This window comes from Vulpes lagopus, chromosome 3, assembly GCF_018345385.1.
Source record: "Vulpes lagopus strain Blue_001 chromosome 3, ASM1834538v1, whole genome shotgun sequence".
In the NCBI taxonomy this organism is placed as follows: Eukaryota; Metazoa; Chordata; class Mammalia; order Carnivora; family Canidae; genus Vulpes; species Vulpes lagopus.
In genome coordinates, this window is record NC_054826.1 from 97,339,171 (window position 1) to 97,351,113 (window position 11,943).

Consider the following 11,943-nt stretch of genomic DNA (forward strand, 5'->3'; position numbering starts at 1 on the left):
TGGGAGCAAGGGGCTGGGCGGAGGCCAGCACCAGCTGTGTCCTGCATACAGCCAGCTCTCCATCCCTCCCCCGGGGAGGTGCTGCCCAGGAGGCCTTCCAGGGAAGCCCACCCCAGTTCCTCCATTCCTTTTGGTTGATGGTTTTCTTTATCACTCTTCCTACCAACTTCCCACATGACTCAGTCCTACCCCCAAAAGATATCTCTTCCTTGAAGCACAGCATCTCCTCAGCTTCCAGAGTCTTTCTGGCGGGAGAACCACAGAGCCTTGGAGGCAGAGAAGGGGACTGGGGGGTAAAGCAGGGGGTGATGGACTCAGTTCTCCCTGCCTGGCACTCTGCAGAGCCACCCAGATGAGGAGACCGTGTCTGGAAGTGCTGGTGCCCTGGCATAGGCAGGGGGTCCCTGAGTTCTAGCTGAGTTCCCACAAGTAGGAAACCCACAGAAAAGTGATCTGGGAGGGAGGCAGTTCTGCCTTCCTTCAGCTTGGGGCTCAGTCCTGCACGTAGTCTGGGGCACAGCAGGAAAGGAGGTGTTAGGGAGTGGGCCACAGAACAGCCCTGCCCCAGCTGTGCAGGGCCCTGAGGACAAGAGCCGGGCCTAGGCTCCCTAGTCCCCTTCTCTGCCCTCAAAGTCTCTGTGGTTCTACCAGGAAAAGTCTGGAAGCTGGAGAGCTGCATTTCAGGGCAGAAATATCTTTTGGGGGTGGGATGGGTTGATGTGGGAAGTCGGTAGGAAGAGTGATAAAGAACAACATCGACCAGAAGGGTTGGATGAGCAGGATGTGGCTTCCCTGGAAGGCCTCGTGAACAGCGCCTCCTGGGGGAGTGATAGAGAGCTGGCCCCAGACAGACCACAGCTGGCCTTGGCCTCTGCCCAGCCCCTTGCCCAGATCCCGGAGATCTTGTTCTTGGTGCATAATCTCCAACTTCACCTTCCTCATCTTTAAACCAAGGATGATAGTAATAGTTACCTTCTAGAGCCGTTGAGGGCACTAAATGAGATAATACATGTAAAGTGCAAAGCAGGTAGGAAGGGGCCTGGCTCAGAGGAAATGCTCAATGGATATCATTCATTCATTCATTCGTTCATTCATTCATTCATTATCTACTATATCCCAGGCATTATTCTATGGGTATAGGATAGATCAGTGCACAAACCAGGCAAAAAGCCCTGTCCTTCTGGGGCATGTATCCTTCCCAGGGTGGCAACTGGAGAAGAAGAAAATGGTAAACAATACATAAACAGGACAAATAATTAAATAAAATAGTAGAAGTGGAAGTTTGAAGGACTGGGGTGGGAGGGACAGCAGAGTGGGATTACAGTTTTTGGATAACTTCACTCTTATTCATGCCTCCTTTCTAAGGAGGAGGGATAAACCCCTTTTGCCCCAGGGCCTGCCCAGGCCATGGAGTAGCCTGTTCCTCCCTCTGCTGACTAGGTTTTAGCACGAATTCACTCATTTGTTCTTTCAGCCAACAAATATTTACAGAACACCTGATTGTGGGATGCTCCATGTGAATGAGAAGTTCTTGTTCTGGGGAGGAGGGGACTGTGTGTGAATAATCTAGGTGAGAAAATGACTGGGGTCACTGGCGGGGACAAGCAGATCTGTGTGCCCTGCATGATAACCTACAACCTCTGTGTCTCTCCCTCCCCCGGATTCGGTGGCTGTTTTCTGCTGGTAAGTTGATGGACTGTCCCTATCTTAGTGTTAAGGGGAGACAATTCTTTATGTCTGAGGGGGAAGAGACATTTTCTGAGACCTTTGAACAAAATCAACCAGAGAGCCCCATTCCCTTGCCCTCAGCAGTAGAGGAGGGATGCTGTGACCATCTGCCCAGTAGTGTGCCCAGCCCATGACATGTGCCCACCTCCCCGACCCTACAGTGAAGCCCTTATAAGGAGGCTGGCCTCACCCTGGCCACGCAGTGAAGGGGAGAGAGGCCCCTAGAGTCTGTGGCCATGACACCCTGCTGCAGACCCCAAGGCTGAGGGGGAAAGGAGCAGCCCCACTGTCTCTGGGGCTGCCTTCTCAACCACAGAGGAGGAGAGACCCAGATCTGAGGGAGGAGGTTTGGCCACATGGCCAGGAACCCCAGGCCGTGTGCGTCTGACCACAGAGGCAGATGCTCCGCCTTGGGGTCTGGAGCTGGGAACAGGCCGTTCTGCCCGCAGTTACCGCTCACATGGACCACGGCTGGCTGTGTCTCCTGCGCCCGGCCCCCTCTGCTGCTGAGTCATGCTCCCCAGGGTTCACAGAGGCGCCGGTCCAAAGCCCGGCTGAGTCATCCGATGATGAATTGTGGAATTCTTATTCAGGCTGTCACCGCAGCAGTGGTGGGCCCTGACCCCCCACCCCCTGCTTCCCCACCAAGCCACTCAAAACATTCTCTCCTCCGCTGTCTTTTCTTCTCCATTTTGCTCACCAAGCCCCCACCCGCCTCCCACCCCGCCCCCACCAGTGAGCGCTAGACAGTGGGATGGTCAGAAGTATCTCTGAGTTTCCCTTCCTGTGTCTAGATTCCAGACTTATTATAGGGACAAGGACCTGGTCTGTGAGCTTAGGAAAGAACCTCCGATCTCTTTCCATTCAGCTGTCACTGATGAACAGAGGAAGAGCGACTCAGTCTCGGGATTCAGAGTTGGCTGGGGTCAGAATTTAAATCTACTTATCACGAGCAAGCCTCACCACCTTTGGTGTCCCTCTCTGTCAAATCATGTTAATGATTCCTACTTTGTAGGTGGAGGCTTCTGGAAGCCGAGGGGTAGGAAGCACAGGTAGGCAGGCTCTCAGTAACTGCGATTCTGTGTTGGACAAGGAAGCCAGAGGTTGTGTGAGTTAGAAACAACACCTGAGCTCCTTCCCCTCTGGCTCAGCACAGCCAGTGGCGGGGGGTGGGGGGGGGGTGGGGGGGGTGGGTGAGGTGGTGGTGGTGGTGGTGGTGGTGGTGTGTGTGTGTTTGCAGGAGCTCCTTGAGGGGTTCTGGAGACTAGTCAGAGCGGGCAGGGTTGGTTAGCAGGCAGATCTTCCTAGAACCCTGATACCTCCAGGGCCCACTGTGCATGCTGGAAGGTGCCCACAGATCCTTGTTTGGTTCCTTCAAACCAGAAAACAAGCGGAGACCAGTGGTGGGCACAGGCACCCTGACTGGGGCCTCTGGCCTGCCTCCCCCAACCCCCAACCCCTTCATGCAATTGTACCCCACATGACTGTGCCCACATGCAGTCTTACAGAACCAGGTCACCTGCTGGCTTCCGCCAAGGCTTATCCTGGAAGATTCACATCTCTGCCCAGAGGCCCCCTCTGTCTATAAGTGGGAGTGGAGGGACTGGGGAGGGCACATGTAGTGTCTGTGCCAGTCACTCCGCTCCTACAGTGTCCTCCAAGGGCTGTGTGTTGGCATCTTTGGAGCTACAGCAGGGGTGGTCATGACATCTGGTGCCCTTTGCTCTCTGAGCTTTGGTGTTGACAGTTCCCCATAGTCATGAATCCATCTAAGAAAAGGTTCATGATTTTCCAATTTATTAAGAAATAGAAGAATGATATGAAGTATACAAAGGAAGGAAAGCTTACCGCGCAGATCCTTCGGCCCACAGCAACTAAGAAAAATTCACTGGGCTGACACCATGGGTACTGAGGTCCCGATTCTGTTTTCAGCCTCATCTCTCTTGGCTGCCAAGCCAACCAGTTCAAACTTTCTCCCAAGACAAGTCAGGTTATGTTCCCAAAACCCCTTCCTAATCACCTCCTTATATATAGGCCCTTCTCTACCTGGTCCTGAAGGTTCCTCACCTGGGGCTTCAGGTGAGGTCCTGCCCAACCCCACTGTACCTACTCCACTCCTGTAAAAGGCATCCATGGTCCCCAGAAAAACCTATTTTTGCTCCTATCCTGATCCATTTAATTAAACTATATTTGAGAACCAGTTGGGCAGGCTGGTTCTGCTAGTTTGAGTCAAATCACCTATTTTCCTAAGCCTGCCACTGAACTTGATCTTTCTCCGGCTCGATCGTCTTCTCGAGTGCGCTCCGGCAGCCCTCTGCCCCGGCTAGTCCCAAACCGCTACCCTCCCCAGCCCACCCCCGAGGCAGACCTGTTCAATCTCCACTTCATTTGCAGGGTATCTGCGATTGTCAGCTGCCCTGCCACGGAGAGATGGTCCAACACCTGCTCTTGGCACCCACCTATTGAATCCTGCCCAGCCCAGATCACTGGCCGCACCAATGTCCTCGGAAGATTTCTGCCTTCCCTCTCAGACCTCCGCCCCTCTGGAATTCTATCTCTATAGCATGTATAAGAATGACATGGCTTTATAGATACAGCAATAATAAGATTACGATGGCAGGAGAGCTAGCCCCACCCAAATTATATTACCTCTAAACTATCAAAAGATTGGGCCACGCCTGCCATTTTGAACTTTTCCTAAGAGCCTACGGTTATCAGTCCTTTGTTGGCAGTCTGGTTCTCTGCTGGTTTTTAGGAACAGCACTCTTAGCAAGCGAGCCATTGGTCCCTTCTGCTCCTATAGTTACTGCTGTGTCTTACATATGGCTTTTTCAAATAGCTGCTACAAAGCAAAACAAAACACCTCCTCCAAAGGAAAAACAGGTCATAACTCTACCTGGACCTTCTTGGGCTTTGACCTCACAATACGTTCACATAACATCCCCACAAGGCTTCCGTGTTAGAAGAGTCTAAGTTAGGTCAGTATGGGTTGGCTGAGCTTGCTCCTAACCCATACCTCAGATTTAAGCCGTATGGTACACAAAGCACTTCCCTGTGCTCCTCACCCAGGACTCACAAACAACCCTGTGAGGTGGGTGTGGTGCCTAATGTGATCCTCATTTTACTGCTATACCAACTGAGGTTCAGAGAAGTTAGGAAGCTAGCCCAGATCACACAGCTATTTCATAGAGAAGCCGGCACTCAACCCAGGTCTCTGCTGTCTCATTCCCTTCCCTTTATGAGACACAAAGACTCTGGGAGAAGTTTTCTACTCCCCTCTCTCTCTACCCAAACCACATGCTTCTTTCACCGGTATATCCACAACCTCGAAAGTTCCAGACACGAAATGGGATGATTGATCAAGTTAATGGTCAGAGTCCAATGCAGGGTGTCTGTGTGTGTGTGTGTGTGTGTGTGTGTGTGTGTGTGTGTGTGTATGTATGGGGTAGGTGCTGTATCTTTCAGGATGTTCCTGGTTTCAAACATCTGTAGTTTAACCAAGAACTTTCTCGTGGTGCTGAGTGGTCCTAGGTCATGGTTACAGTTTTGCCCCCAAATTATGCTCAATGCTGCATTTCCCTTCCCTCTCACATTTTGTCAGTGTGTTGTGCCTTCCTACCCCTGTCCCTTAATGAGGAAAAGTTAGTACTTTCATCATTCTTCCAATGCCCACCTTCCCAGGATTCCTACAGCTTCCAGGAAAGTCATGTGGTCCCTGCAGCTCTAGAAGGTATATGATCCCCCAGAGCCTATGACCCACCAGGTCCCCCTTCACACACAAGCAAGGCACCCCAATCTCATCTCTTGTGTGACCCAGAGCTGGGCCACCTCCTGGGAGGTTTAGGTGGACTGTGTCCACAGTGCCCCCTACCAGAGATTTACCACCAGCCAAGATTTTAGACAACTTGGTCGGCTGGGGCTGAGACATCTGAAGTGTCCTTTTTCTAGGCATTAATTCATTTCACAAATGTTCATTGAGCACCTACTATGAGCCATTGCTGTGCTCTCTGCAAGTAGAGCTGCAAAGAAGAGAAAACATTGTCCCCATCCCCATCCCCGTACAACTCACCCTACACAATTGGTTCCGTAGAAACACCACTTGGCTTCCAATTGGTCTGAATTAGTTGGTGAGCTCAGCAAGACCTTCCCCTGCCTTGTGGACACTCCACAATGGTCTGATCACCCCAGAGGACTCTGTGACCTCTGCATACGTCCCCAGGGCAGGTTTCATGGTCATTCACCAGACAGGCTCTTCTTCCCTGCGGGGCCCTGGCCAGTTGGGATTCTCCCCCAACTCCTGCCTCTCCTTCAACCGGACAGTCTCATTTGTGCTAACTGACACATTCATTTGCAAATCCAATAGCTATTCTCGAATATAATTTATAGAGGTTTATTTTTTTGATGCAAATATTCAAGCATATATGTTATGTAATGGTCAATAATAACTGGAGTAGGAATGTGTATATATGAGTAACAGCACGAAAAGACCAGAACCCAGTCTCCCAAATCACTATTTACAAATGTTGAACCTATTTCCACTCGATAACTATTCAGAAATACTTTTACCTTGTTGCTATCATTATGTGATCATCATTCCAAATTCTCTCTCTCCCTTTCTCTCTTTTTTTTTGCTGTGATTGCATCACATAGCATCATATTTTTCAAAATAGTTCTCATAGTTGTCATATGTGAAGGCAATAGCTCATCGTCTTAATAGACCACAATCTACTCGGCTGTCCCCCACAGCCAAGCAGTTTCCAATTGATGACTGTGATATAGAGGTGGCCACACATATCTCTGTGCAAATACTTTCTTTCTTTTGAATTATTTTCCCAGAATGTATTCCCCAAAGTGAGATAACTTAGTCTTACAGTCATTTCTTTCTACCTTTGTCAAGTATTGCCAAACTGCTCTCCAAAAAAGCATGACTCCTGGTGTCGGGAGTCTATTTCTCCATGACATATTTTTAAAATGTATTTCTGATGGATGCAAGGGGTTGACTTTATTTGATTGTTTCCTAACGCTGGCCTGTGTGAGTTACCTCCCGGGGGCCAGCCTGTTTGGTCTTCTAAACCAAGTAGATCTCTTGGTCACTGCTTCTACTAGAATTGGTAGAATTATTCGGACCAATTATTCACCAATTATTCCGAATATTCCTTATTCGGACCAATTCTACATAGCTTCCTCCCCTTAACTGGTTTTCCTTTCATCTTTCAGTATTCTTTGCTGTGCAAATGTCTGAAGTTCTTATATAATTGAATTTATCTGCTTGACATTGATGATTTTCCCTATTGCTTCAATGAATGAGCAATGACTTCTCCAGAAAAGGGGCTTCTTCTCCCCACTCCTAATGCCCTGCGCTTTCCCTCTGGACTTGTCCAAAATCCCTCTGGTTCCCATGAACATTCCATCATTCACAATCCCTACATTAAATTCACTTTGGTCGTCTCAAGACAGCCCCTGGCTCAACATGTCCACCTCGGTTCTGGCTCTGTCACTGCCCATGCAAGAGACCAGTGGTCACAGCTCACCTCCAACGGAATCCTTCCCTGTAGATTTCATTCCTCCTCCCGGCCCAGACCCACTACTGACTTCTCAGGTTTTCCAGCTGGTTTGGCCCCATGGCCCCACACCTAGCCCTCGGGGCTAGGTTATTTCCCTCAGCAATAACAGCCTACCTGAGGGCAAATCCCGTCACCCTTCAGTTCAGCCAAACGAAGGCCAGATTTTCTGTCCTTCACTGGAGGACACCATGACCAGAGGAGCCTCTACTTCCTGGCTGCAGCCATTTCAAAATCCTATGCCTCTTATGACCTGGCGTGCCCCTGAGGGGAAGCTGGGTTCTCAACTCTCTTCCAGAAGGCACACACCTGACATACCCTGAGCCCTGCTTGGCTTAGAGGATTCCTTCTACCAACCCTCCCTGAGCCACTGCATTGGGGAATGGTTTCGAAGAACGCAAATTGGCACAGGGTTACGAATTTCAGAAACCTAATCTATAAGGGCATCAGCAGAGGCAGACAGTCACCCATAAAAAGCAGGAGGCCTAGGTAGCCCCCGGCACCCTCCTCCCCTGTTTCTGAGAGCCGTGGTCCTACCACGGCCCTTGGTCCCATCCCTGCACACCGAAGAGGGGTTGGCAGTTTGGCACTTCACATTGAAAGGTTGCCAGCCCCTGCCCTCTGGGAAATGCCCTCAGCCACCACATCCCATGGCAGCCTTGCCTCCCTCGTCCCTCCCTACAGCCCCCCGCCCCTCCCCCAGACCCTCCCCAGTCCTAGCCCTTTAACTATCAGGAGAGCGGACCCGAAAGACATGGATGGTCCCGTTACTGAGAGACACGACCAGATGCCTGCCGTCTACCATGGTGGTCACTCTGGGCTTTTCCAGGCCGTGATAAGCTGTCAGGAAGTCGCCCAGCAGTGACCCCTTAGGATCTAGGATCACCACCTTGTTGACCTCGCGAAGGGTCAGAAAGATGTAGCCTTTCTTATCTACAGACACAGAGCCTGGCTGGCAGCCGTGCAGGCCTGGCCCCCGGTACTCCCCAATCACCTGGCCCAGCCCATCACAGACCACCACACTATTCTGCTGCCAGTCGGAGCCAACAAAGTTGCCCTGGGGGCTGGTGGTCAGGAACACCAGTGCCCGCAGGCCCCTGTTAGCCTTGCCCCCCGGGATAAACCGGGTGGCCAGGCTGCCTTCCATGTTGTACACCTCCACGTGGCCTGACACGCTGACGGCCACCCGGTCCCCACTTGGCATCGCAGCTACAGCGTGGCTGGCCTGGGAGAGGCTCAGGGCCCGGCGCCACTGCACTTCGCCATCAGGGCTGATGAGGTAGAGCCTTGCACCAGCCGAGAAGGCCACTGCCCCCTGCAGGGCGGCCACGCTGCACGGGGAGCAGCCCTCAGGGACGGGTACCGCGCCCCTGTAGTCACCGCTGAGGGAGAAGCGCTTCAGTGCCCTGTTCTGCTCGTCGGCCACCAGGATCTCCCGGGGGCCAAAGGGACAGAGCCCTGTGATCCGAGGAGACCGCTTGTCTCCAGGCATCCGTGTGGGGAAGCTGCAGGAAAAAATGGGCCTGGGGAGGAGGCCAGAGCCCTCCAAGTTCAGCCCGGGTGCTGGGCTGGGCTCCCGGGAAATTGACTTGAGCCTGCCTTTGAACTTCCTCTTTTTGTTGGATCTGCCACCCCTTGGGGTCTGGGCTCCTTCATCTTCTAGGGGTGTCTGGGCTCTGCCCTCTTTTGGGGTCTGGGCTCCATCTTCCTGGGGTGTCTTGGCTCTGTCCTCCTTTGGGGTCTGGGCTCCATCTTCCTGGGGTGTCTGGGCTCTGTTCTCCTTTGGGGCATAAGCTCCATCCCTGCTCTGGGGCTGGACTGCACCTTGTCTCTCTGACTTGGCTCCATCCTCTCTCCAGCTCTGAGTTTCATCCCCTCCCTGGCTTTCAGCTTCATCCTTCCCACTGTCTTTCTGGGGCTGCTGCTCCTCAAAGGAGAGCCGTAGCAGGCGGCAGTTCTTGTCCAGGAGCCCAGGATGGAGCTCCAGCTGGGGCAGCAGGCAGGGGGCTGGCCCAGGCATCCAGGGACAACCCTGCAGCTGCCGGAGCCTCTGGGCAATTGCCCCTTCCAGCGAGAGTATCTCAGCCTCGCGGCCCAGGCTGAGCACCCGACGGGCGAAGGCAGCCGCAGCCCTGGCCACTTGCTCCCGGCTCTCCAGCTCCCCCAGTCTCTCCCGAGCAGCCTCCTCGGCAGCCTCCACATGGGCCCGTAGCTGCCCCAGCACCTCCTGCTTCTGGGCCAGGAGGGCCCGGAGGACCCCCTCAGCCACCTCCTCCACCTGTGTCCCCACCTTAGCAGCTTGCTCCCGCAGACGGGCCAAGGCTTCCTTTTCCACCATCCGGGCGGACTCGAGCTCAGCCAGGTTGTTGTCCACACCTGCCAGCAGCTCCTCCAGGCCTGGCCTCCGGGCGCGCACAGCCTCAGCCAGTGGGAGGCAGGGGTGGTCCAAGTGGGGGTCCAGGCGGCACTCGCGGCACAGCAGCTGAGAGCAGGGCTGGCATAGGAAGCGCAGAGCCTCCCCGGGGTGCTGGGGACACTGGGCCGCCTGGCGCTCCCGGGCCTCCTCGTCGTACCAGCCTGCCCGGTAGCCCACCAGGTCCACCACCCGGTGGGTGTGGGTCTGCCGGGTGCAGCGGTGCCCATCAGCACAGGCCTGGCACAGGTCATCCGCACAGTCCAGGCACCGGGCCGTGGCTGGCCCTCCTGTGCCGGCCCCCCCCATTAGGGGACACAGCGCACAGGCTGGCTTCCCCGCGCGCAAGTCTCCACCAGCCCGGGCCCTCACCAAATCCAGCAGCCCGTTGACAAAGAAGTTGGTCTTGAAGGCGGCCACGCCTGCTGGTGGCACAGGCACTGTCTCCCGGCACTCGGGGCATCGGAGGTGGCCGCCCTCGGCCAGCTGGGCCAGGCAGTCCTGGCAGTAGGTGTGCAGGCAGGGCAACGTTTTGGGTGCCCGAAGCTGCTCCAGACATATTTTACAGGCCAGGAAATCGCTGCTCAGGGCTTCCAGTAGGGAGGGCGAGGATCCCTGGGAAACCATGCTGCAAGCGAGGGGTCAGGGTCAGAGGGCAGAGGGTACCTCCACAGTATCTCCAGCCTGCCAGCCTGCCTCTCCCCCCATCCTCAAGCCCCACCAGGTTCTGGGGTCTCACCTGAATGGCCAGGAATCTTCTTCTGATCTTGCAGAGCTTGTGGCCACTTGCTCTTGAGCTAGGGAGCTCCCCCACTCCGTACATACATTCAACAAAAGTGCAAAAGCAAACACTGCTTGCCTTGTGCCTAGGGCTGTGAGAAATGATAAGACCAAGAAGTCCAGCCTTAGGGAGTTAAGAGTGAAATGATTAGCACCCCAGGGTGACAGGCCTATAGCTAGTGTGATGCTAGCCCTGTGTGAGTGGTCCTGAGGTACTGCTAGGGGCAGGTGCTGGGGTGGGGGCAGGTAGAGAGGACACAGGGTAGGGTCCAGGGGGGGAGCTGGGGCAGGCAGAGAGGACACAGGGGAGGGTCCAGTGGGGAGCTGGGGCTGGCAGAGAGGACACAGGGGAGGGTCCAGCAGGAAGCTGGAGCAGGATACGGGGGGCCCAGTTCCTGCATCCCACATACACTAGACCCTGGAAGCAGCACCTGGTGGGGGCCCTCCTTCCTGCTGGACTTCCTTGGTAGGGGTTCTGAAGCAGAAGGAAGGGAGGCTATGGGGAAGGGGCTGTCCTGCTGTCCTTCTAGCTGCTAAACCTCGGGGCCACCAGAGCCTGTGCCTCATCTGCTAGAGGCCTTTCTGCCTGCCTCCTGCAAGGGGCTTCTGCTTTCCTAGAAGCCTCTGGAAGGGGGAGCTGTGTGGGTCGGTGACTCTCCCCAGATGCCAGCACAGTGGAAAAATCCCCCAGGAGGAGACTGCGGTGAGGGAGTGTCCCCCAAACTTCTGGGGAGTGGGGGCCGGGAGGAGAGGCCAACAGAGGGACAGAGGGGATCTCCCAGGTAAGCATCATGCCTCTGGTTCCAGAGTAGGGCGATCTGGGGTGTGCCGCACCCCCTCCCTTCTCCTCCCGCCTTCCGGGCCCCTCCCCTCCCCCTTCCTCTTCCTACCGCTCCCTTCCCCCCATTCCCTCCAGCTCAGCTCCTCCTTCCTCTGCCCTCCCGGCCCTCCTTACCGGGCCTGAGCTGACCTTGGGCTCCAGGATGGGGAGTGGGGAGCCCCCCAGGCCAGGACGCTGCTGTGACTGGGTGCCTGAGGGAGAAACAAAACTGAAACTAATGGTACTTCTGCAACTTCCGTCCCCAGCCCGGGACACCGACTTGCACGGCTTCAGGCCCCGCCTTCTTCCCTACCCCAGCCAGGATCTCTTCCTCAGGAGGGGGGCCTTTACCCTGGCCGCCAGGCCCCTCCTGCAGGCCCCGGGGGCTGGATGGGCCTCCCCAGGTGGGCCTGCCCCGTCTAGCCTCTGGATCCAGCTCAGCCAGCTAAGTGTATTTGTGGCACACGCAGAGGAACTGCCTGAGGACGAGTCCTCTGAGGGGAGAAATTAGAGATCCTCAGTGATACAGAAGCAGTAACTAGAGCCCAGTCCTAGGGCCAGGTCTCCAGTGAGGCAGCATAGCTGTAAATTCAGTCCTAGGTATGGCCTTCGTGCCACAGACTTTTGCAGAGCCAGGACAG

General features: G+C 54.8%; 1 protein-coding gene across 2 annotated transcripts; it reads right to left on the reverse strand.

Annotated features, from left to right (window-relative positions):
- Positions 1 to 6,862: 6,862 nt before the first annotated feature.
- Positions 6,863 to 11,603, reverse strand: TRIM56 (tripartite motif containing 56). Of its 2 annotated transcripts, none has more exons than XM_041749739.1 (3): positions 11,453 to 11,603; positions 10,442 to 10,574; positions 6,863 to 10,330 (listed from the first exon to the last, which is right to left on the reverse strand). In XM_041749739.1, exon 3 carries the CDS (start codon positions 10,327 to 10,329, stop codon positions 8,014 to 8,016), a length of 2,316 nt encoding a protein of 771 aa, XP_041605673.1. In that variant the 5' UTR covers position 10,330; positions 10,442 to 10,574; positions 11,453 to 11,603; the 3' UTR covers positions 6,863 to 8,013. The 2 variants fall into 2 exon arrangements, with proteins under 2 accessions (XP_041605673.1, XP_041605672.1); XM_041749738.1 differs by having other exon boundaries at positions 11,438 to 11,587.
- Positions 11,604 to 11,943: the final 340 nt, after the last annotated feature.

What these genes read in the sequence shown, in the direction of transcription:
- TRIM56 (XM_041749739.1), bottom strand. Translation starts at nt 10,329, where the DNA reads ATGGTTTCCCAGGGATCCTCGCCCTCCCTACTGGAAGCCCTGAGCAGC.